This window comes from Stegodyphus dumicola, chromosome X1, assembly GCF_044657685.1.
Source record: "Stegodyphus dumicola isolate Sdum_Otavi_A_Nest chromosome X1, ASM4465768v1".
In the NCBI taxonomy this organism is placed as follows: Eukaryota; Metazoa; Arthropoda; class Arachnida; order Araneae; family Eresidae; genus Stegodyphus; species Stegodyphus dumicola.
The window spans coordinates 232543673-232568172 of NC_140780.1; the positions used below are offsets into that span (position 1 = coordinate 232543673).

The following is a 24500-nucleotide window of genomic DNA, read 5'->3' on the forward strand; positions in this document are numbered from 1 at the left end:
TTTTTTTTTTTTTTTTTGTTAAGTATTCAACGGGAAAATTTTCTATCCTCGTGCCTTTGAAAGATCACGGTTTTTTTTTACTTTCCAATGACAACAAGTCTAAGTTTATGTCCACTGGTAGCGTTACTGCAAGACATGATAGTGATCCTTTTCTTGCTGCTTTTATGACCCACCGCTTTTATGACCCGCCGCTTTACTTTCACTTTCAAAAGCTAAAGTGCGAGTGGGAAGACATTTCCACAAAAGTCCCGATTCGTTGGCATTGTAAATTTGTTCAAAAGATAGCTCTTCTTTTAAAACAAATTCTTCAAATTCATGGTGGAAATCGTCGGCTGCTTGTTGGTCACCACTAAGTTTCTCCCCATGAAGTCCAATTTCTCGAATTCCATGTCGCTGATTAAAAAACAAGTCAACCATCCCAAAGACTCATCAAAATTTCCTTTCAGGCCTAACAGTTCAGAAAAAGGTTTTTGCCTTCGCCGCTATGATAGAACCATTTACAGGAGTACCCTCTTTTCGAACTTGAGCTAACCACTCTGTCAATGCGGTGTGTAGCTCATCAAAGGTAGAATCCTTCATAGTTTTTCCCATTTTCTTTGCAGAAGCATTGTCCGACATTGATGCAAAGTTCACCAGTTTGTCTTTTTGCTTTAGAATGTCACGCACTGTTGTTTCCGATATTCCGTAATCCAATTCCATCTGCTGCCTTGTAGCGCCATTTGCTACTTTGGAAATTAATTCTAGTTTTTGCACACTCGTCAACACAACCTTCTTTCATTTTCCTGACATTTTAAATCGCTAACGAAAAACAAAAAGCACAAGCACTGAACACAATAAAAGATAAGAAATTAACTCCGACCGGTTCGCAAACACTATCAGGCTTAAACTAACAATGGCAAGTGGGAGCAAGTGGACGTGTCAGTAAGATTAAGACGAAAGAGGGCGGTGGAGCAGGCACTGCAACGTTGAGTAAGAAACCACTTACTCATCAGAGGGTCAGGGGAAGGTTCCGAGAAGGCCTGGGATATTTTTGCTATAAATAAGCACGATGTTAGCAAATTGAACGTTTTGCTCAGTTTTGTGAACATTTTTATTTTCTTTGCTTTATGCTTGGGGAAAAAAAAGAAAAGAAACTTTGTGTGGCAGGCCGCTCAGCGGATAGTCCGCCCGCGGATAATCGGGAGTCTACTGTATTCATAAAAAAGAGATGAAAATGCTTACGTTTTTTTTTTATAAAAAAATCGTTCAAAAGGTACCGAGTCCCTTGTCGCATTGAAGCCAATATACACTTGTGTTCACTTTAGTTTTAATTTGAACGATATTTCTGGAATACCTAGCATCAGATAACCTTGTCTGTATTTGTCTATAATTTCCGTATCTTGTACAGTTCTAATTTTTGGGGGAATGCTATCACATCCCCAGACATCTATTAGCGCGATTGTTTCGCTGACAGTCCAGTGAGCAGTAACTAAAATTAAGTGAACCGCGCAATATAGTATGGAAAATCTCCCCATTTGCCCTGCTCCCGAGAGGTAAGGAACATTCAACCGAGTTCTAACTCCAATTCAGCGAGGCAGTTAATGCTTGTTCCCATGTGAATGGGACACGTTGCAAGAACCGGTTTTTTGCTACCGGTCGAATCTGCTCTTGTGAATGGGGCTTTATTGGAATGTAATTGGATAATTGACTGGTGGAATATTTTTGGTGTTAAATAGGTTATTATGAATTTGGCAATATTTATAGATGATAAATTGGAAGTTTGGCTGGATATTGCTCAGTATGTATTATTCCAATTATTAAGTCAAAAAGTGTGCATTTACTACATTTAAAAATTCACTTTTCTTTTTGTATTCATTCTTAAATCCTGTATTTTTTTAAAATTAAATCGTGGAACTGCCATATTATCTGAAAGCACATTTGACATTTAGAATGTACATAATGGTATAGTGATAATAAATGATATATGAATTAAAATATTTTAATGTAATTAATTATATTACAGGTTGAATAAAAGTGAATCTGCCGTCTTGTAGTTTTTCTTATTTTTGAAAACGTTTCGAAATCAACTATTTAGGAATTATAAATTAAGTATATAAGCATTGATGAAATCATAATTTTCTCAGGCGCATCAATGTCTACTGTCTCCAAAATAATAATAATATTAATCCTTAAGGTTGTATGAGTATTTTCTTGATTTAATTTCTCTCGAGTGTAATGTAAAGTTTAGATCCCTAATCTTCATAGAAGCACATTATGCTATATTTAAATAATCTAATCTAACTTAACAATTGTAGCTATTTTGAAAACATCTTCAGGGCTGTAAGGAAAATTAAATGTGCAGGGTTCTAAGGAAAATTAAATGTGCATCAGTCGGGCAAAAATTCAGATTATAAATTTGTTTAATAGCAAAATATAGCAAACCAAATCTCATGCAAAAAGTGGAGAAAGAAATTGATAATAGAGTGCAATTCATTTTTATATTTTGTTATTAGTTTCCAAATGCCATTCAGTTGATTTTATTTTGTCAAGTATGTTGAAATAAATTTTAGGTAACATAGACTTTAATGTTCAGTTGCTGGACTCTGGAAAATTTGTTATGCCTAAGTAAAAGTGCTAAGATCTACAGTTGAGATTGAAGGGAGCCTGAAGAAATTCACTGTTACCAGCAATGTAGGGTATCAGAAGCAAGTGTAATCTACAAAACTTGTTACTATAAATGAACTTTTGTATATCAGTCCCATCAATAATTTTAATACTACAAAGCAGTATATTGAAAAGCACATCACTTTTGGAGAACAAATTAATATCATTAATTGTGTTGAATTATATACAGTAGAACTTTCTTCTAAATCACTTTTTGGGGATTAATGGATGCCATGTGGTTAAAAAAATATATAGAGAACTAGACTTTGCTAAAGTAATAAAATAAATCAATTAAATCAATTTTTTCAATGATGTTGCTGCTTATTATGTTAAAACTATATCAAATGTAAACTGAGAGGAACCAACCTGTGTGAGAAGATGGCTGCGAAAGGTAATGAAAATCAAGTCAGTCAGCCATGTGAGCACAGAGACTGAAAGCAGTTTCGAGAATGTAATACTCTTAAACTATTGTATGCAATATTATTTTGTTATTTTAATACAGTCAAAAGTCTTTAATCCGGACCTCAAATCTAAAAACTTTCTGCGCATGCGTAAACGCATAATGCATTGTTGGAAAATATGACTTATTGTAACCCTTTTACTGCATCATCTCTCCTCCTTGAAATGTTTATTAGGCTTAGTTCTTATTTTAAAGTAATATAGTAGTTACTTCTACTTCTTTTTCTTACTGCTACTGTTTGTGTTGAGAACGGACTGTTTCAGCCTAATTAAGATGCAAAAACGAAACGTGATGTTACGTCATCTGGGAAGCCGAATCATGCCAATAGCTGATTGGTTGCCGTGAGATGACGTCATGCCTACTTCTGGTATAAGTATCTCGCGTCGCTCTGGCTCAGCCTTTCTAGTTCCTGCTTTCCAGGCTCTTGGGTGTGCGGTTTCCAGCCCCTTTTGAAGGATGCGTGCAGTCCGGTGAATAAGTTCCTTGGTTCCTGTATACAAGATGACCTTTCCAGAATAAGTTCCTTGGTTCCAGAGGTTACAATGTGAGTGACTGCCGTGGGCGGCATCCATGTTCTTCATGAAGGCGGCATTTAAATAAGTTAGCGGCAATTCCTCGTGTTTAACTACTGTAAGCGGAGTTAGGCCGGATTTAAGTGCTTTCAAAGACTTAATTTAAATTTCAGGTGCTTTCTTGACCATTGATCATGGACTTGTTGAATGTGTAGCCAATTTCATTTGAGACCACATAATTTCTGTTTAGGACATTTTGTTTGTATTGAATGCCAGTATTTTTGGAGACCAGGTAAAATATTATTTGATGAATGAAAGTTTGAAAATGATGGTTATATTATATATTTTTTTCTAAGACTCTGATACTGTTTAAATTTATTCTTTGTGTTTTTATTTTTTTTATTTTGTTAATAAATTGATTAAGTTTGAAACCTCTTTATTGTTTCAATGTCTGCACAACATATAATCTCAGGGAGCTTTTATTGCTACTACTGCTAAATGTTTAATTTTATAAACTTTAAACTTTGCTTTAGCATCATGCATTTGCGAATGCGCATAATACATTTACGCATGCGCGTTTAATGTATAACTGATGGTGCAAGCTAAGCTAAAATTATCTATTTCAGTTAATGTTGCAGATTGCGTTGTTGCTTAATCTTTGAATTGGATCTGTCGTATTATTTTTTGCAGAATGTTAGAGCAATTTTATAAAAGTAAGCTTGAACTTTTGATTGTGTCAAAAAGAATTTCCGATTCTGGAGCTACCAAAGGATCTACAAAGCAAAAGCATGTTTCAATGTCCATCAAGCAAAAAGTGGAATTGCTGCAAAAAATGGATAAAGGCATATCCTTTGTTTATCTAACCATTCCGAAATCTGTTTATCAATTTCACGCTGCTCTGGCACTGGGGGGGGGAAGCGTCGCAACGCGCAATGAACTGGAAGTTGATCTGTCGGCACTATCTTTATCTTCAGGGCAGATGTTTTTATTTTATTCGGCTTATAATTCCTTACTAAATGTAGTATTTCATCATGATGTACTCCGTCTTTGATATGATTTAAATCAAATTCCTCGTCTTCATAAATATCATGAATACACATCAAATAGTTTTCTGGTTGCAATTTTATAATTTCGACTAGGTGTAATGTATGCTTTATGCATGAGCGCGTTGAAAGAAATGTTTAATAAAGTAAACAAATAAAGATTAAGTTTTTTCTTGTAAATTTTGATACCCTTTAGGTCATAATTGCTCTTTATGTCTTTTTGTGTCTCAAAGTTGAAAGTTAACTACGATTTCTTTTTTAAAACAAATTTCTGATTTTTTATAGCTAATTTGGCATGCCTGCTAATTGTTCACTTGAGTCCAAGTGTCTTTGATTCATCTTTGTCCTAGCTATTATATCTTACATTTACAGGTTTCCTGTGGATAATGAGTACAGGTTTTTGCTAAGCAGGGCTTTGATGATCAGTTCTTTACTCTACATTTTAGTTTTAAATCTTATGGCCAGATCATACCATTTCTACTAAAGTACAAGTGCTATAATAAAACAGATTTGTATCTCAGTTAAAAATTTTATAGGAAAAAGGGTACAGCTTTGTTATAGTAGCCTGCAATTATATTTGGCGATATTAGATTTCTGCTAAGATCTCAGCTATAATTTCATCAAGCTTGTGAAGCGCAAATGTAAAAATAAATAATACAATATATAATAATAACAATAATACTTGCGTGTTGGTTCCTAAGAATATTTATCCGTATCATTATTATATTATCACATGTAATTTTTCCAGTCAACTGCAGCACCTTTAAACATTTTAAGCTGTTTGTCATACCATTTCATGGATGTCAGCTCCTCTGCCCAAGAATACATAAATCTAAAAGAAGTGAGGAATGATGTTCTGGAACCACTGAACTAATTTCCAACATGGAGGCCCTTCACATTGCAATTTTTAACACTGCACCTCCAAATGGTTTTGTCGTTAACATAAAGTTTCATGTTGCAGCCATTTTCATGTACTTGTTTGTCAGGTAAAAAAGATTTTTCTTGAAAAAAATGGTATGGCATCTACCTCATTACTTGGTAAATTAAAGATTGTTAATATCTTATTCACTCACACACAAAAAAAGTATATTTTTAAATAAACAACGTGAATCTGAAAACCTCATAAAAATTAATATTATAAGAACAAACGATGAGAGCAAAAATGAAACATGGTACTAATATACGGTTACCCGACACAGTATAAGAACATGCAACTGGTGCTAATATATGATCATATGGCGAGATAGGACACACAGCTGGATTTTGGCGAGATATCTCAATTGATTCGTGATTCAATCTCAGTTGCCGCTATAACAAAGTACCAGAAAAAATGTTCGAGTACCGTTTTTACAAATTTATATATATATATATATTTTAAAATACTGTGTTTAACACCACTCAGGAGCTTTCGGATTAATAACTATTAAAATATTGCAAATTCATTTATTGACATCAGTGAGAATTTTTTATGGCTGAATTCTGGCCTTGTCAAGTTGTCTTCCCTAGTGTCTTTTCAAAAGTTTTGTTATTTTCTCTTCTAGTGTTAATTAGTAAGATAATGAATGTAAAAGTTAAAATTCGTAGTAATTGGGTGAATAATTTAATAAAATCCATTTATGTATTAAATATTTGTTAAGACTTTTTATATATTAATGGTGCTCATTTTATATAAATGAATAAAGATCATGTTGGCATAAGCAGGGTAGTTTCAGTTGCATGCATTAAAACCGTATGGATAAAAACTAAATTGACTGGCATGCCTTAAAGTTCAATACTAAAAAAGGAGAAAAGTATTTAAACATAGTGTCGTTGTTATTAAAGGTACATAGAGAGAGGACTGGATGTTGAACAACTAAGTTGACTTCCCTGTCATACATAAACACTTATTTGGAAAAAAAAAAAAAAAAATCGAAGCACCACGAAGGAAGTGGTGATTTTTGATGAAACTGAATATGTGTATAGCTCATACACAGATAATAAAATGATTAAAAAATCAAGGTCATAGTACCTCTTCACGGCTCACAAACACACATTGAGTGTTCAAATTAGTAGTTGGCCCCTGGTGGCAATGCATGCTTGAAGTCGTCGAGGCAAGAAGTGGTTAGAGGTTCCTAATGTCATCCTGCGACACATTCTGCCAGGCATTCATCAGTTGTCATTCCAGATCTGGGATATTTTGTGGTGCCTGAATCTGGTAGGCTACCATGACCCAGACATGTTCAATTGGTGAAAGGTCTGGTGACCTTGCTGGCCAAGGTAGAGTCAACCGCGCAGACAGTCCAGAGATATGCGAGCGGTATGTGGCCTGGCATTATCTTGTTGGAAAATGCCCCCAGGATGACATGCCATGAAGGGTAATGCAACTGGCCACAGGATGGCATCAATGTATCGTTGAGCTGTTAAAGATGTACAGAGGATGACTTGCTGTCATAAAAAATAGCACCCCACACCATCACACCAGGGTTTATAGCCGTATGCCTTTGTAAAACAAAGGCTGATTGGGGCCGCTGGCCCCCGTCTCTCCAGACACGAACATGGTGGTCATCTGCTTCAAGAGTGAAACGAGATTCATTGCTGAACACTGTACGAAGACAGTCTCATGGCACCCATGATGATCGGCTGCGACACCATTCCAGACGACTTCGCCAATATTGTGGGGTGCAAAGACAAACATCTTAAAGGCCTCTGTGAGCGTAACCCTGCCTCATACAAGAGCGCCATGAGATGGTGGACGGTACCACGGGAGGTATAGATGTGGCTGTAGTGCGTCGAATAGACAATGATACCGTTCGGTCGGTTTGGGCCTGGCAAACAGTTATCATATCTTGCCTTGCATTTGTGTTCCTTGGCCTTCCAGAGCCTTCATTTCATCGGCAGTTTCCTTGTAGCAACCATTGCTGCCAACATCTTTGCACAGCAGTGTGTGGTGGCAGCCTATTGCTCGGTATGACCACCCAGCTTCACGTAACCCTACAGTACGACTGTGTTCAAAGTCGTTTAGTTGTCTGTAAGTTATTCGATATCATCATAATGTCATCTTTAATTGCTTCTTTACGGAATTACAATGGCAGCAACAAAAAAAGATAAATTTTCCGCCTCTGTTACTGGTTTTATATTTTTCGAATTGTGCACTAGAAATGCATGCTGTGATCGCAATTCATGAAAATTTGCTTTGAAACTTTGATTATTTGCATGTTCAATCAAGATGTTTTTGCATTCCAAATTTCGCCACGATCGCAAAAGTCCTTCTTCGTGCTTCAAGTTTTTTTTTTGGGGGGGGGCGGCAAAAGAGTGTAATAACTTAAAAAAGAGAAACAATTTACATGTTATTTGTTGCATTTTCCAAAATTTTTATTTTATTCCCTATTTCTTTTGTTTTTTTTTTAGCCTAGAAGGGCTATTAGTTTCAAAATGGCATTTTGTATTAATTCACTTTTCAAACTCTTGCCACCAAATATTTTCGCCACGTATTATATTTAAAGAAACTAAATAATGAAGAATCTGCATGAATGTTTCTCGTGCTGTGAAAAAACAACGGTACCTACAGCCATCAAATTTTGAATAACACAGTATTCCAACCAAATTTGAGCACTTAGAAGAATGAATTTTAAATTTGTTGTACAGTACAAAGTCTTTAATCCGGACTCTTCGGGACTTCGGTGATTCCGGATTAGGGGTTTTTCCGGATTATAGATCATCAATTTAAATCTGGTAAGATGACATGCAGAAATTATAAAATTAAAAATATGAAACCGTAATTTATGAAATAAAGAGCAATTATGATCTAAACAAAAAAAGCTTAATATTTATTTGTTTACTTTATTCAACATTTTTTTCAATGTAAGTTGTTTAAGTTGCTTTGTTTTATGTGCACTTTTTATGTTTACTTTCTCTTTAATTCTAAACAGATATAATTTCTTGTTCAGTTACAAAGTTCCACTGTTCAAGTCCTGTAATTGCTGTGCGGAGAATACCAACTAACTTGTCAATTAAAATTTTTTCGTTTTCACTAACCTCTATGTCACTTTCTTCATGCCTTTATCCATTTTTTGCAGCAATTCCACTTTTTGTTTGATGGACATCGAAACATGCTTTCGCTTTGTAGATTCTTTGGCAGCTCCAGAATCGGAAACTCTTTTTGACATAATCGAAAGTTCGAGCTTACTTTTTATAAAATTGCTCTAACAGTCTGCAAAAAATAATAAGCCAGATCCAATTAGAAGATTAAGGAACAACGCAATCTGCAGCATTAACTGAAATAGATAATTAGATAATTTTAGCCAAGCTTATACCGTCCATTATACATTAAACGCGCATGCGTAAAGGTGTTATTAGCATGCGTAAATGCTACGCATGCACAGAAAGGTTGTAGCTTTGAGGTCCAGATTTTAGCTCATTCCGGATTATGGACGTCTGGATTAAAGACTTTGTACTGTATTATCTATTTCAAATTTTGTGAAACTTTAACAAAATTTTGATTAATGAACTCAACAATTTCGAAGCAAGCAATCGCAACACTGTATGGAAAATTTTTTTTTATCTCTAGTGCGTGAGACTGTATCGGAAATTATAAAGATATGCTGTTTTTAAATCTGTGATATTGCTGTTGAATTGGGAGATATCTAAAAAATAAAGGTAACACACAAAACAATTGTAAAGAGCATGATATCTAAAAAATAAAGGTAACACACAAAACGTTAAAAAAATGGCCTTTTAGGGTGTAATCTAAAATCTGACCTTCAGATTTTTTTTTAAATATTTTTTATCATAGATTTATACACAGTTTATTTTCAACTGAATGCTTCATCTGTATTCCTATGTATTGGCTTTTTAGTTTCTTCTTGATGTATATATGAATGCTTTCTAGCTTTTCATTTTATTATTTGATAAAGAATGTCTTGATTTGGAGGTTCACACTATCAGTGAATTTTTTCCTTTGACTTAATGTATTTTATATTTTAATGTAGAAGAAAAAAATTAGTATTTATGTGTAACATATTTAATTTTGGTTGTCTAACTCATTATGCTCTGTGCTGATCAATTAATTCTGATATTCCTGAAATACCCTATTTTAATTATGCCTTTTTAGTAAGTGAATTTGGTTTAAAACATACCATAAAGAAAGTGACTCTTTATTGAAATGAAATACATGTAAAGCTAATGCATATGTAATGAAATTAAGTGGATAGCAGTTGCACATTGAATGCTTCATTCAAGTAATTAGTGAAACCTCCCATGTTGATGATGCATGTTTGTAAATGTTGGGTTAAGGAGTGATAAAGATTCCCAATATCATTCTGTGATACATTTTGCGAAGCATTTCTTATTTGTTGCTCCAAATCTGTGTCATTTTGGGATGCCTGAATCTGGTAGCCTGCCATATCACATACATATTCGATTGGCAAAAGGTCTGGTGAACTTGCTGGCCAAGGCACAGTATCAACAACTCAGAGACAGTCTAGTGTTATGTGAGCCATATGAGGTCTACCATTATCCTGTTGGAAAATGACTCCAGGATGGCATGTGCTGAAGGGTAACTAAAACATCCACAGGATGTCATTAACATATCGTCAAGCTGTTAAAGTTGAATGCAGGATGGTTTAACTTGACCTGCTGTCTTAAGAGATAGCACCTGTCATCATTACATCAAGGGTAATGGCTGTATAGTTCTGTAAAATAAAGGCTGATAGGGACTGCTGGCCATGGCCCTTCCACACATGGACATGATCATGATCTGCTCAGACTGAAGCAAGATTTGTTGCTTACGCTTTGCAATACCAGCCAGCTGTCAGCCATAATGATAAACTGCGACACCGCTTCACATGACTTTGTTGATGTTATATGGTTCGAGGCAGATATGAGAACAACTCCATGTCAGCTATGTGCTGTGAGGTGGCGGAAGGTGCCAAAGTATCCGATTTTTGTCTTGCAGTCCTGCCCAAGTAAACAATGTTGCAAACTGGTCTGAGAGGTTGCAAAGTGATTGTGGTAACTTTTATGACGTCTTTACAACGTTGCGAAAATGCTAAATATTTGCCATTGCATCTTGGCAATTTGCCAACATCGCTGAAATGTCATGATATGACCGCTTTTAGACATGGTCATTTTAGCATCTTTTTCATAGTTCATCAGCATTACTTTTAGAATGAAAAGTGACTAAATCTGCCCTTTCAAGATATGAAGTCTGCATAAGATTTATTTTGCAATGTTTCATTACTTTATTTTATCTAAATATATTAATCTAAGGTAGATTCATCTAATGAAATATAAATTTGATATAAATGCTTGAATTATTAAATTTAATTAGTACTAAAAATACGTGCTAAATTATTGTTAAAATAATTAATACTTAAAATATTTTTTTATAAATTTTATAGCTAAATATTTAAAAGTGAAACAAATGTATAAAGTAAGTTATTAAGTTACGCATTTTATATATTTAAAAAAAATCATATTTTCAAAATCAGTGCAAATCACATGTTTGCAATTATTTTACTGCTGAAGTATGACTTTATTTATTATTTTTGAAGTAAGGACGAATTTATTTGAATTAATATGCTGGCATAATATGAAACATTTTTAGACAGCAAAAAGTACCATTTTCTTGAAAATATGATTGTTTGTGAACAATGAATGTATTCACAATTATAAATGGGGCGATTTTAAGAATTCCGAGAAAACGTCCAATGTTAAAAGACGTTACATATCCATCCATATTTAACGTCTGTCCAAAATATCTGATGGAAAATTAATGGAAAAGGAGAAAGAAATATTAACACTTTTAATGGAAAACGACAAAATTAATGGCTTTGATAAATTACTAATTATAATTGACATGAAAATTAGAGAAAGTGTGAACAAAAATACGAAATTCATTACCTATAAAAGTTCTGATGAACTGTTTGTTAAGTTTTTGTCCATCTCCATGCATTTAAAAATGCGTGTTTTAATCCTAGTATACGGTACACTCGGGATTTGGCGATATTGACATTACAAATGTTTTAGCGAGCCGGATAAATATTTTTTTGTAAATATAATCTTGTGAACATTGTTCGTTATTTTTTTCCATTGGTTACAGCCGAAAACATCGCGGAGAAAACAACGCAAGGCAAAAACGTCGTGCTACAAAACATCGTGGGAGAAAACATCGCAGTTCTAAAACATCGTGGTACAAAACATCGTCGTCGAAAATAAAGCGGTTCAAAAACTTCGCAGTTTAAAAACATCGTCGTCGAAAATATTGTATTAAAAAATAAAGTATCTACAAATCATCGCATGACGATAACATTGCAGACATGCTTCTTTCAAGCTTTAATAACTGTAAATGGATATTCCCATATTGATTTGTGATCGCAAGATGGAAAGAAGGATAATTTTTACTTTCATACTTTTTATTAACTAATAAATTTTTGCTGAGAAAATAAGAATAAAACTTAAGCATAGAAAATTAATGCAACTTATAGCACTTAATAGAATTTTAAACCGACATAGTTAACTAACAAAGGCCATTAATAAATCTTTTTTATAAAGTTTTTACTGGTAATTTTTCATGAAAAGTATAATCTATAATTTGCATTTAATTTTTTATGCTTAAGTTTCCTTCTTACCTTGTCAGCAAACATTTATTAGTTAATAAAATATGTGAAAATAAAAATTATCCTTCTTTACATACTGCGCTCACAAATCATTATGGGAATATCCATTTACAATTATTAAAACCTGAAAAAAGCATGTCTGCGAAGTTATCGTCATGCGATGATTTGTAGATACTTTATTTTTTACCACGATATTTTCGATGACGATGTTTTTAAACTGCGAAGTTTTTGAACCGCTTTATTTTCGACGATGATGTTTTGTAGCACGATGTTTTAGAACTGTGATGTTTTCTCCCACGATGTTTTGTAACACAACGTTTTTGCCTTGCGTTGTTTTCTCCGCGATGTTATCGGCGGACACCATTCCATTGAAATAATTCTTCTATGCCATTTAAAAAAGATTCTATTAAATTATCAGAAGAACTGTCGAAAAATTTAATGCCATCGTATAAACCTCTGAAAAGTTTAGACCGAATTGTTGTTCGAGAGATTGACATTCCATGCATATAATTTACTGGATGATTATACTATAAATGAACTTTTGAGGTTGAGGCTTGCGCGCTTTGGGTAGCTGCCAAATTTGAACACGTCAGTTAATGGTGAAATAATTTCAGACTCCATCTTATTTTCAGAAATGTTTACTTCACGGTTTTGCAATTCACCATCGGAATTAAATACTGGAGAGCTTCAATATGGCAAGAGAATGATGGAAAAGAATAAGAGGGCAGTTTATTTTGAATCAATGAGAAATCTTCGCAGTAATGCCAAATTTCTGCTTATTTTGTTTGTAAATACCTGCTCTACAAGACCACACCAAAATTTTGAATTTTGGATGCATTGTTTAAAGAAAATATCGGATGCAGCTTGCTGAAATTGTCCATATACAGTGAAATAGTGTTCTGTTTTGGTGTTTTTTATGTGTTACCAGTGATTAAAATTATATGGTGGTTTTTTCCAATCTTCAGTGAATATTTGGATTGTGTAATATTTGGATACACGGATTAGCGATTCGGTTATAACGTCGTTAAGTTCTATGTCATATATCATTCATATCAATCGATTATTGTGTTAGTGCTCAGAATTAATTCATATAAAACCAAAAACAACGTACAACGTTAAGGCATTTTCTGATTTTGCTGAAAATGCAATCCATGCAGATGCAACAACAATTCAAGCTCTTATGGTATGTTCACGAGTTTCAAAATAGAAAGAAATTATTGGACTGGTACTTAATATGACTGCTTAAGATGAATTTTTTTTGTGGGGGGAGGAAGAGTATATGTAATATTCACTAGTATAGTATTGCAAGTAATAATAGAAAACAAATATTGCCCTTTTATAAGTTACAAGACTTTCCGATCTACTTATCAAGAGCTCTTATTAGTATATTCTTAATGTATCAGCTAATGGTTCTTGCTAGCAGGTATATTTGCTAGCATAAATACTAATTTTATGGTTTATTTTTCTGATGTTTCATTTATTAAGCTTATATCTAGAACATTAAAGAGAAAAAAAGAGTAAATATTTTGAGTAATAAGGTAGTATAGAAAAAGCTGCTCCTCAGATTAAAAGAAAATAGCGTTCAAGCCATGTAGGTAAATATCCTGGCATAGAATGACCGCTTTTTTCTTTAATAATAATGATGAATGAAGTTTTTCTAAATATTTTATTTTAAAACATGCTTGCTCTGAATTTTTATTCTGAAGTTTAGTTTTATAAATAATAATCTTAAATATTATTTATGTATAAATTTGCCAGGCTTCTAAAATAATGACAGATTTCTGATAAAGCACGCATTTTTATTTTTAGGTATGTGATCCATATAGGTGGTTAGAAGACCCAGATTCAGAAGAAACTAAAGCATTTGTGACTGCTCAGAATGCTTTAACTCAACCATATCTTCGGAACTGTCCAAGCCGAGCCAAGATTCAAAAAAGGTAAACAAAGGCATTTAAAAAAATTAAGGTGACTTTTTTAGTGCTGCAGTTTCTTGTTATCATTATTACTGAGTAGTAAAAATAAATTGTAAATGCCTTTTTAAAAAAAAAATCTAGGTTCATTTATAATTTGTGAATTTGTCAATTTTTTTTTGTGAATTTTTTTGATCACCAAGTTTAATTGAAAATTTTAAAATTTGCAACAGTTTGACAAAAATAAATTATTTTTTTGCAAAGCCAAAACTTTTTTTAGTTTTGCCAAAAATTAATTTAGTTATTAGTTATAAAATTAATAATTTTTGGAGTTAAAAAAAACCTTTTGTGTATTTTCGGTTTGGACTTTTTTATAGCTTTTCTATTAAAATACATTACATTAAAGAGTCTGCATTCTTTGATATGTTGATTCACTTGGAAATAAACAAGAAATTATTATAGTTTGGATCTATTTTTTAATTGCAGAGTCAGATTTCACTCTGTCAGGAGGACTGATTAGTCTGATTTTTTGGAGTGTTGCTATCAAAATTGAATGGCATTCTACCCGAAACAGCAGTAAACATTTCTGTCATTGGTGTGACATGACACAGCCTGGCTTGCAACTGTTTTAATTCATCCCACATGGGCTAAGAATAAAAGTCAGTACTGTAAGCAGTCTAGTCCAGTTCTCCAGCATTCATGTCTGCCAGCATAATGTATATTGCATGTTCCATGTGGACAGCAAGCAGTCCTGATAAACTAAGAATGAGATAGCACCAAATAATTGTCACTATATGGATAGTGCGGAGTTGTTGGAAGTATTGACTTTAACCTTTGTTCATAGCTGCCAGGAACTTGGAATCCAAGTCTGAACTACAAGAAATAGTCTCAGTCCTTTAAGTTTCAATGGTTAGAGTTCTCTTGAGACCATACAGTCTGAAGAGTTCTGTTCCCTAGATGTAGCCTATCAGTTTGCCAAATGCTGTTGCAATACTCATAGCTCTGTAGTGCACACCACTATTGCTGTATAGTTTACATTATTGCTGTCAGCCATTGTGGGATGAATGATCCATAAATTATGTTGCATGTTTTCAACTCAGACATTGTAGATTTTCTGCCACTAAAGTTATTAATTTTTAGAATTGAATAGATTATACTTAATCCTTGATTAAAAATTAAGTTTCTTGAATCTGTCTTTCCTACTAATTATTCATTTTATTTTATACTTTTGAGGAATTAGATGAAACGTCTACAACTATTGTAATGTATCTTCAATCGGTATGAAAAGTTGAACTCCAGAATATTGCATAGAGAGTCTAATTTTGATTATCTTTTCAAACTATTCAAGCTAAGATCTTGCTGTAAAAAGTTGCATAGACACTTTTACACTTTTTTTTTAACAATAGAATCGAAAAGAATTTGTGACTGCTGTCACAAATTCTTTTCGACTTGCTGACCATTTACTGAATAATACTTCAGGTATTTGCATCCTGTTCATAAGAAACTTTTAGTTTGAAAATAATTTTTATTTTTTTGTTATTGATTTGTCATTATTTCTCAAGAACTACTACAAAACACCACCTCGAAGTGAAACGTATTTTTTACATATCCGACTCTGATGTCTGCAAGCCAAATTCTAATTGTATTTTTGTTTCCAATTTAATTTTTGACACATCAGTTGAAAAATGCTTTTTTATAAAATCATCTAAATATTTCTCATGTTTTGTACTTTATAAAAAGTATTTATTTTATTGGCATTAGGTTCTAATATAAAAACATTATGATTGAGTGTATTTAAATCTATTTATCTTGTACTAGGCAGAACAACAAATTTTGAAAGTCATTATCAATCAATTTCATATTTATGAGTTTCTACTTTTATCAAATTTAATGGTATTAGTTTAGAAGTAAAACAACAAAAATCAGCATTATATTTTCAAATTTTCACTGGACTAGTTTTGATGGTTTTTACCGAACCATTGAAACCAGTCCTGCGAAATATAATGCTTTTTGTTTTTTGACTTCTAAATTAATACTTGTTTGGCATAATTAATGGTCTTCATAAATGAAATTCTAAGTGCTTGATATTTAAAAAAAAATCCATAATAAAAATATGCTTTCAAATTTCAAAATCAAAATTTTATGGGAAAAGCTTGCTGTATAAAATATTTACATTCTTGGATGTGCTATAATTTTATTTGTTATATGCATCCAAGTAAAAAATAACTTTTAACTTAAAATTCGTCCTGGGAGGCTTTCAGCTAAATTATGTGACATGCAAACTTTGAATCGAAAATAAACTTGTGCGTTTACAAGTAACTCGTGTACTACTAATGCATAAAATGTATAGTTTACATGCTCATTAGATGAAAAATAAGGGCGGCTAAAAATGCTGTAACACTTGCAATTTAATATGTCTCACGAATGTAATATTTGTAAGATACTGTAGATATGATGTACAGGAGATGATGCAGATTTTATGATTATTAGTGCAGTCTAACCACATAGAGTTTAAAAAAATAAGTAAATAAAAAGTTTTGGCCTTTTTTTCACATGAAATTATTAATGTTTTTGATGGTGAAGCCATATATATGTTCTTAATGAAGTTTTCTGATGCTTTTAATTCATATACATGCATCTTGAACTTTGTCTTAAATATTAAGGCAAGATATTTGAAGTAGAGTCGAGGTATAAACTGCCATTTCATTTCACTGTTGACATACTGCTGATCGAGTAGAAAAGAGCAAGTTCATTTTGCAGTATAATGAAGTATTTCTTTCTTATGGCAGTTTCGGGAACTTTGAAGTGTCCGAATAAACGGGCAGCTGTATGGAGTGCTAAGTAAAATGTCAAAACTGTTTAAGTGTACAGTAAAAGCTAAACTATCTGAAAATCTTCAGAATTATCAAATGCCAGATATGTGAAAATTCTGAGTACTCGAGCATATAAAAAATGTACTTCACGCTAGAAAAACCAAATAATTTGAAAAATTTTCATGTCTAAAATGATAAAAGCATTATTATTTTGAATATCAAAAGCTGATAATTATTATGAAACAAAGAAGTGCTTTTCAGATATAAAAGCCAACATATGAAAGTAAAACAACTTATCTCATCATGAAATCCTGTCAGACGTGAAATTTTACAGAAATTCCATCAGACCTTGCACCAGTCTTCAGGCAGAAAATTGAAAGAACTGTTTGTTCTTTAGTGCATTAGATAATCAAGAAGTATAAGTTACAGGTTATAGCATTAGAAATCTTAAACTGATTGTCAGTTTCTTACATTACTTCATTGTTTATTCATTTTTATATAAAGATGTTTATTGTGCCCGCTAATGCACATTTTTCTTAATGGCAGGATCCTGTAATTTTTAATTACTCCTCTGCATACTATTTTATTTTTGGGTAATTTGGGATTATCCCATCGACCATTTTCACCAAACCCGATATTATCACCAAAATGTTGCTTCTGCGCCAATAACCGCAAATGATTTTTAATCCTTGACTATACGACTTGGTTTTCTTTAGCATGTTGAAATATACTGTTTTTTTCTACTCTGCTGTAAATGATTCAAATTTGGGGTTTGCTTAGTACCGAAGAGAGTGCAGAGGGATATTTTGAAGAGTATGGAATCATTTCTTCTAAGAAAATGTGCATTAATAGACACAATATGCCATTGTATATCAAAACTGATAAGCAGTGGTGATGCAATGTAAAGGGATGTGATAAATGAGTAGCTATTCGAAAAGGCACATGGTTGGAGGGTTCAAAACTCCTGTTTCTGATTGCCCTCCAGTTTATTTACTGCTGGTCGGAAGAATTAACATCAGTTGAATGGGGAGAAAAGCAGCTGGATTTAACAGGAAAGACAATTGTTGATTGGAACAAATATATGAGGGAAGTGTGCACTCATAGCCTTCTACAATGTGATTCGAAACAAATTGGATGTCCGAACAAAATTATAGGGATAGATGAAAGCCTGTTTACAAAGTGCAAAAACTACGTCGGTCGTATTCTTCCAGAACAGTGGATATTTGTGGGACTCTGCAGAGAGATCAAGTGTTTCATCATAAAGGTTCTTGATCGAAATGCAGTAACTCTAATGAAACAACATTTCAGAAGGAACTAAAATTTTCTCAGACTCATATAAAAGTTACAAAACTGATGAATTGGAAGCAGTGGGATTCCAACACTATAATGTGAATCACCAATATAATTTTGTGGATCCTGAAACTGGTACAAATACACAAAATATTAAATGATTGTGGGGTTTGTCAAAATGGAGAAACAAGAAATACGTGGAACTACCTGAAAACACTTGGATTTGTGTTTAAACGAATATACGTGGCGGAAAGTGCACAAGGATAATTCACTGCCTATAGGCTTGGGTGATTTTCCTTCAAGGCTTCCTCTTAAACTTCCTTAATTATTAGCATGTTTGCCTGTTTAAATTGTTTGATCTAGTCAATGTTTACAGTGGCTGCTTAACCATCTTTCCTTTTGAGGTCAACTAAAGCATCTCTAAACCATTTAATCACAAAAGGACCTTCAAACTTCAGGTAAAACTTTCTAACCCTTGGCTTATGATGCAGTTTAATTTTCAACTTTCTTAAAATTTTCTTCATGCCTTTTTTATGCTAGTAATGTTTTTGCTTGATTCAAGATTTATCTGAATTATTGTCTCAACTCATTTTTGAATTTTTTTTTTTATTTTAAATTTTTCTGCGCTCCTTTCCGTAAAGTACAATTTATTGATTACAATTGTTAATACTAAATTTCTTGCCTCAAAAAAAAAAAAACCTCTGAGTGTTTTCCTTTTTGTGTCAAGTTTTGTTGACCTAACTGCATAGCCAATTTATTGATGCAATTTTTCCAGGGCAAATCATAATTTCTTTTATAATTGTGGATAATTTTAATTAAATTCCTATTAACCCCTTTTGCACTACAGTACAAAGTCTGCAATCCGGACTCATCGGGGTTTCGGCGATTCCGGATTTGGGATTTTTCCGGATATTAGATCATCAGTTTAAATCTAGTAAGATGGCATGTAGAAATTATAAAATTAAAAATATGAAATAGTGATTTATGAAATAATGAGATATTTATGATCTAAAGGGTATCAAAATTTACAAAAAAAAAAAAATTCTTAATATTTATTAGTTTACCTTATTAAACATTTCTTTCAATGTAAGTTGTTTAAGTTGCTCCGTTATTTGTACTAATTATGTAATTTGTACTAATTACTAATTACTCCTTAATTATGTAGACACAGGGTTCGTAGCGGTCCTTATAAGTGCTTATAAGTCCTTGTATTTGAAAATAAAGGCCCTTATAGGTGCTTACTTTTTCTTTAAAGCCCTTATTTTTTTTGTGTTTAGAGCTTATTTTTTGCTTTTAGTGTTGTTTTTTTTTTTTTTTTTTTTTTTTTTTAATGAATGCGCTATTTTTCCCCGTACCAGAGCCGAAACTAAATAAACAACTTTTCTTCCTAATATGGAATGTCAGATGGTGAGTCATACTCTCGGAAATAGCTTTTCCCCTTTCTCTGCATTAACATAACCTTTAATGTGCACGAAGAGTACAGACAGGTGTCCGTCGTTCTATTGGTCAAAGAATTGCGAAAACGGTAGAAAATTCCGGTACATTTGGTCTTCTTTTTGTCCCACCCAAATACTACATACGTATGAATTTCTATCAAGATTTTAATAATTTGCATTCTCGTTCCCCGTGGTCAGTTCATATTCGTGTTTATTATAATTGTTATGCTTATATTATGAGCATATGTATGAATGTTTATAATAACATAGTTGCAGTAACTGCTGAAGTATAGTAAACTTCCAAAAATGGTTGTGTTTTAACACAGATTAGCTTTCTAAGGAATAATATTTGGAATGGCTTAAATAAAGGGAAAGTAATCAAATAGTCAAAATAATTTCATTTTTTTGGCCAATACATTATACAGTACGAAGGTTGGGAGGTCTCCCCTTTCTCCGCAAAATCTTGAATATTGAAACTGTTACAGTTCGCTGCAAAACAAGCAACAGACCTTTTTTTTGGTAGGGGGGGTCACTTTCCAATCTGGATTGAATAGGACTAAAAGTTCTGCGGTCTACCAACCCAAGCGAAGAATGATTCTATTCCGGAAATTTAATGCCGTCTGTTGAAAATTAGAATGAAAAACACTCCAGTTATTTAGTTCTTTTTTCTCCCAATACCGGCAGTTGTTGGTTCCGATTGTGTAATATCACGTAGGAAAGAATTAAGGCGCACGTATTGCGCAATAACGTTTGCGATATTTTGCAGAGATAATTAATTGTGATGTTCAGTCCGAGATTTGTTTATGAACACTTAAAAGAATTTTACTGTGCTTGCTAAGCAGAATATTCTGTTGGTTTATTTTTATATGATGCACGTATTGAAATGTCAAAAGCATTTATTTAGCGGAAAAATCTAAAGAGTGCCTACAGTCTACCCCCTCTCTTCTGCTCCTTCAAGTTACGCTCGACTGTCCGAATATTCCCCAATTTTCAAGTATGCAGATTAGTAGTTAAGCTTTAACTGTTAAAGATGACTGCATGAAGCAAATTTCTGTCATCTGATTTCAGAAATGGTCCTTTTTTTTACTTAAATTACTTTGCTTGCAATATCTGTTAAGAGAAAACTGATATAGAATGAAAATTTGGAAAATGTTCAGAATTTAGATTTAAATTATTTAAATATCAATATGAGTGGAAAAATAAATTGTATTTATTATTAGGTTCCAAGTGAATACAATAAATATGCCTTATTATTATTTATTTTCTCTATTTTGAACTGAAATTTCATCATTAAATCTTGTAATATAGTTTAGTTCTTCATAGTTTTTTTTTCTCTCATTGTAAACTAGTTCTGTAAATTGAACTATTATTTAAAATTAAAAACAACAAAGAAAAAGTAATTATTTTCCATGGTTGAGGTAATGGTTATTCTATCTTAATAAGTACTTCATTTCTCATATTTTAAATTACAAGTCTAATTTTTAAGGTAATGCAGTTGTGTATGATGTAATTAGGCAGGTGCTTAGTTTTTTTCTTAAAATGTGCTTGAAAAGTGCTTATAGGTGCTTATTTTTTTAACTAAAATCTGGCTATGAACCCTGAGACAGACATAATTTCTTGTTCAGTTACATTGTTGGAAGTTCTGTACCTGCCGTTTCGAGAATTCCGACTAACTTATGAATCAAAATTTTCTCGTTTTCAGTAACTTCTTTGTCACTTTTATCACTATCGGTAGTGGAATTTTCTGGATTTAGAACCATACTACAGATTTCACCGTTCATTCATTTATTTATTGAGAAGCATTGTCATCACAATGAAAAACTTTTATATCATCTTCATTTATTACCGCTTCTCCACATTTCTTTACAAAATCCGTTAATTGGAAAATTTCACCTTTGTTTTACAATATCTGAAAACCTTTAAAATTAGCGGCTATCATCATCAAATTTAGCTATCCTTCACTATACATATTTATGAGATTCGCGACTAACGACAAGTTGTTCCATTAAATTTTATCTTGCTTATATCACGCACTAAGACAATTAATCCTGAATTGTATTAGTTTAGTTATTTATTATACTTATGTCTATTTCTTGCACATGCTTAAGTTCTGAATAAATAAATACTTAAGCCTTATTGAGGGCTGTCGCTAGATATTGTTACAAAATATACAGGCACAGTGAGATAGCTTCCCCACAAAAAAATAAGTTTAGGATTGCCATAAAATAGCAAGGGAAGGAAGGGTTGCCACATATTGCGAAAAATTGCCCATTTGGCTACAGAATTAGCGATATGCCATGGACGGATGGAGAACCTTCTGGAATGAATTCTTACCAGTTTAGCCCAGAATGTTCTCGAACACAAGCCGGAAGCTATATAAATCCTGCTGGTCTGCAGTCAGATAGTTGGTGTCTCGTAAGTCAGTCGCGTTCACAACCCGGAGCAAGTACCGAGTGCATCAAAAGAGTCTCTTTGTATATTGCTGTTAGTGCATCGTCGAGAAAGCGTGTTGAGCTCCAGGAACGACTGAACCAAAGAGTCGGGAGCTGTGCTCTGTTTGTCGTCAAGTGCATCGTGATTTGTAGCCTGGAGAGTCTCGAGAGTACGTGGAGTTCCGAGAACTATCAAGCAAAGTCGGGAGCTGTAATCGGATGCTTTGCAGTGAAGCTGTCTTCACTGTGATAGCTTGATAACCTGAAATCTATGTTGCTGATCATGCCAGCATGTTTATAACAGTTCGTCGATTGTAAACGAGATTTTGGAGCTGTTCTGATTAATACCGGCCGATAAATTGTGTTTCGATACTTCATCAAGTGTCGCCGTTATTCACTCCAAATCCACACGAACCCCGTATGAACGTGAAGGAAGAAAATAACGTAAAATCTAGTGTCAGAAAAAAATGCAACAGTATTTTACCGTCTGATCCAGTCTCTGTGGGTCCTAAATTCTGCGACTCCATGTGGCCATACGAGCCCTGGCGCTGGTTCTGGGTTTATCTGAATAATAAATCGGTTAATATTAATTCAAATAGCCCTAAATGTAATATTTGGGTCTATTAGTATCATCAAGAAAATCTATTTTTAGCATATGGAGAGAAATTTTTGGTAAATTTTTCCTCGTCATTATTTTATAGTGCATTTAACTTAAATGTGTAATTATCTCCATGCATAATGTCAACATAAAAGGTTACCATACTCCTTTATTATTGAATTACTAACAAAAAAAAAGTTTAGGCATCGTTACATAAGTCATTACTCAAGTTGTCATGATTTGATAAACATGCGGTAAAGAAAGGAAAGTATAATAAATAATGATTCGCCAGGTTGGCGTCAGATCGACGATGTATCTATGTAGAATGTTTCGGTTTGAGATGCGTGCCAAAAAGCAGATATGCAGCAACGGAGCCGAATTACTGATCGTACAAATTTATGCTAAAGTGTTTGTTTCTTCAATAACAAGGTATTTTATTTAGTGTCAAAATGAAATTAAGAATCGAGACTCTCCAGATGTGTTGTTATGCGTGGAGGGGGGGATTAAATGCACATGCGTAAAGCCTAAGAGAAAAACGTTGGTGGTTTTGAGGTCCAGATTTTAGATAATTCCAGATAATGGACGTCCGGATTTTGGACTTTGTACTGTATTTAATTGTAGTTTGTAAGGGATAATCTTAAAATGCTTTATGTCAAGGTTCATGAGCATTCCTTCAGAAACATTACTCAGAATTAGTTGATCATTACCAGCTGTTACCTGAAGTGAGGCCCCTAGTTTAAGACAAACTTAGTTAAAAACCGGTCTGCAACAGTTTTTGTTGATGCCTGCTGCAAAGAAAGTAACTATATTCATTCTGAACGGTGGTGGACTATTACTAACAAAAGTTGGCTTTTATTTTTTTTACTTCTAGGATATGATCCTGATAAATCAGTTACAACAATGTTGTCGGAGAAACTTGGTTTTATGCTATTTAAATACCTTGCTAGGATGTTATTAATATTATTAATCAATTGGCCAATTATACAGAATTTCACATATTGTATGACAAAGTTTTGTAATTGAGGGAAATAAACTCCTTCCCTCACCTTCTGCACTGTTTTTCTCATGCTTAGATAGTCTGATAATGGAGCATCAAGTAACTCATTTAATATATATAATATTAAGTTTACTGGGATAAGTGGTTGTAATTCTGAATTTTTGCAGCTTTCATGTAAAACAAAAGGTCATCAATGGTTTCATAGTTCCCAGTTCTGTTCCTAATGCCAGTGATATTGGAGTGTTAAAAATTACCAGGATCCTTTTAGTATGCATAAATGTTTTTTAAACTGTGCTTAACTGACTCTGCCTTTAACTCCTTTATTATGGCTTCTCGAGAATCTAAAAATTTTCAAGTTAACTTGACACATCTTATCTCTTTTTCCCTTGTCATTCAACTTAATTCTTCACATGCTGTTAGCTTTAGTATTATCTTTCCCAGTGAATGCTTAATTATTGATTTAATCTTGTGCAGTTTGAGAGACCACATTATCAATATAGATGTTAAATTGTTTCCTGTTAGTCCCTTTACCAAAATAAACTTTGAATTTCTGATCAGCCAACAGGATTCCAAGGATTTCCCTCTTCTTGTAATTTTGCTGCGTTGATCAAGGGTTTTATTAATATGGGCTACCAATTCATCATCGTGCTTATATGCAGCTCCTACTGCAAAACTAGATGCATCTGCACTTATCTTTATTTGCTTGTGAGCTCAGGAAATTTCATGATTGGGGCTTGAGTCAGAACAGATTTAAACTTCTCAAAAGCTCTA

The 24500-nt window shown here is 33.2% G+C and overlaps 1 protein-coding gene across 1 annotated transcript in view; it reads left to right on the top strand.

Annotated features, from left to right (window-relative positions):
• Window positions 1–24500, top strand: part of LOC118186572 (prolyl endopeptidase) — a 161400-nt gene that overhangs the window by 20533 nt on the left and 116367 nt on the right. Inside the window, exon 2 of the mRNA XM_035356683.2 lies at window positions 14063–14190. Within this exon, the coding sequence (XP_035212574.1) occupies window positions 14063–14190 (128 nt within the window). The remainder of the gene's footprint in view (window positions 1–14062; window positions 14191–24500) is intronic.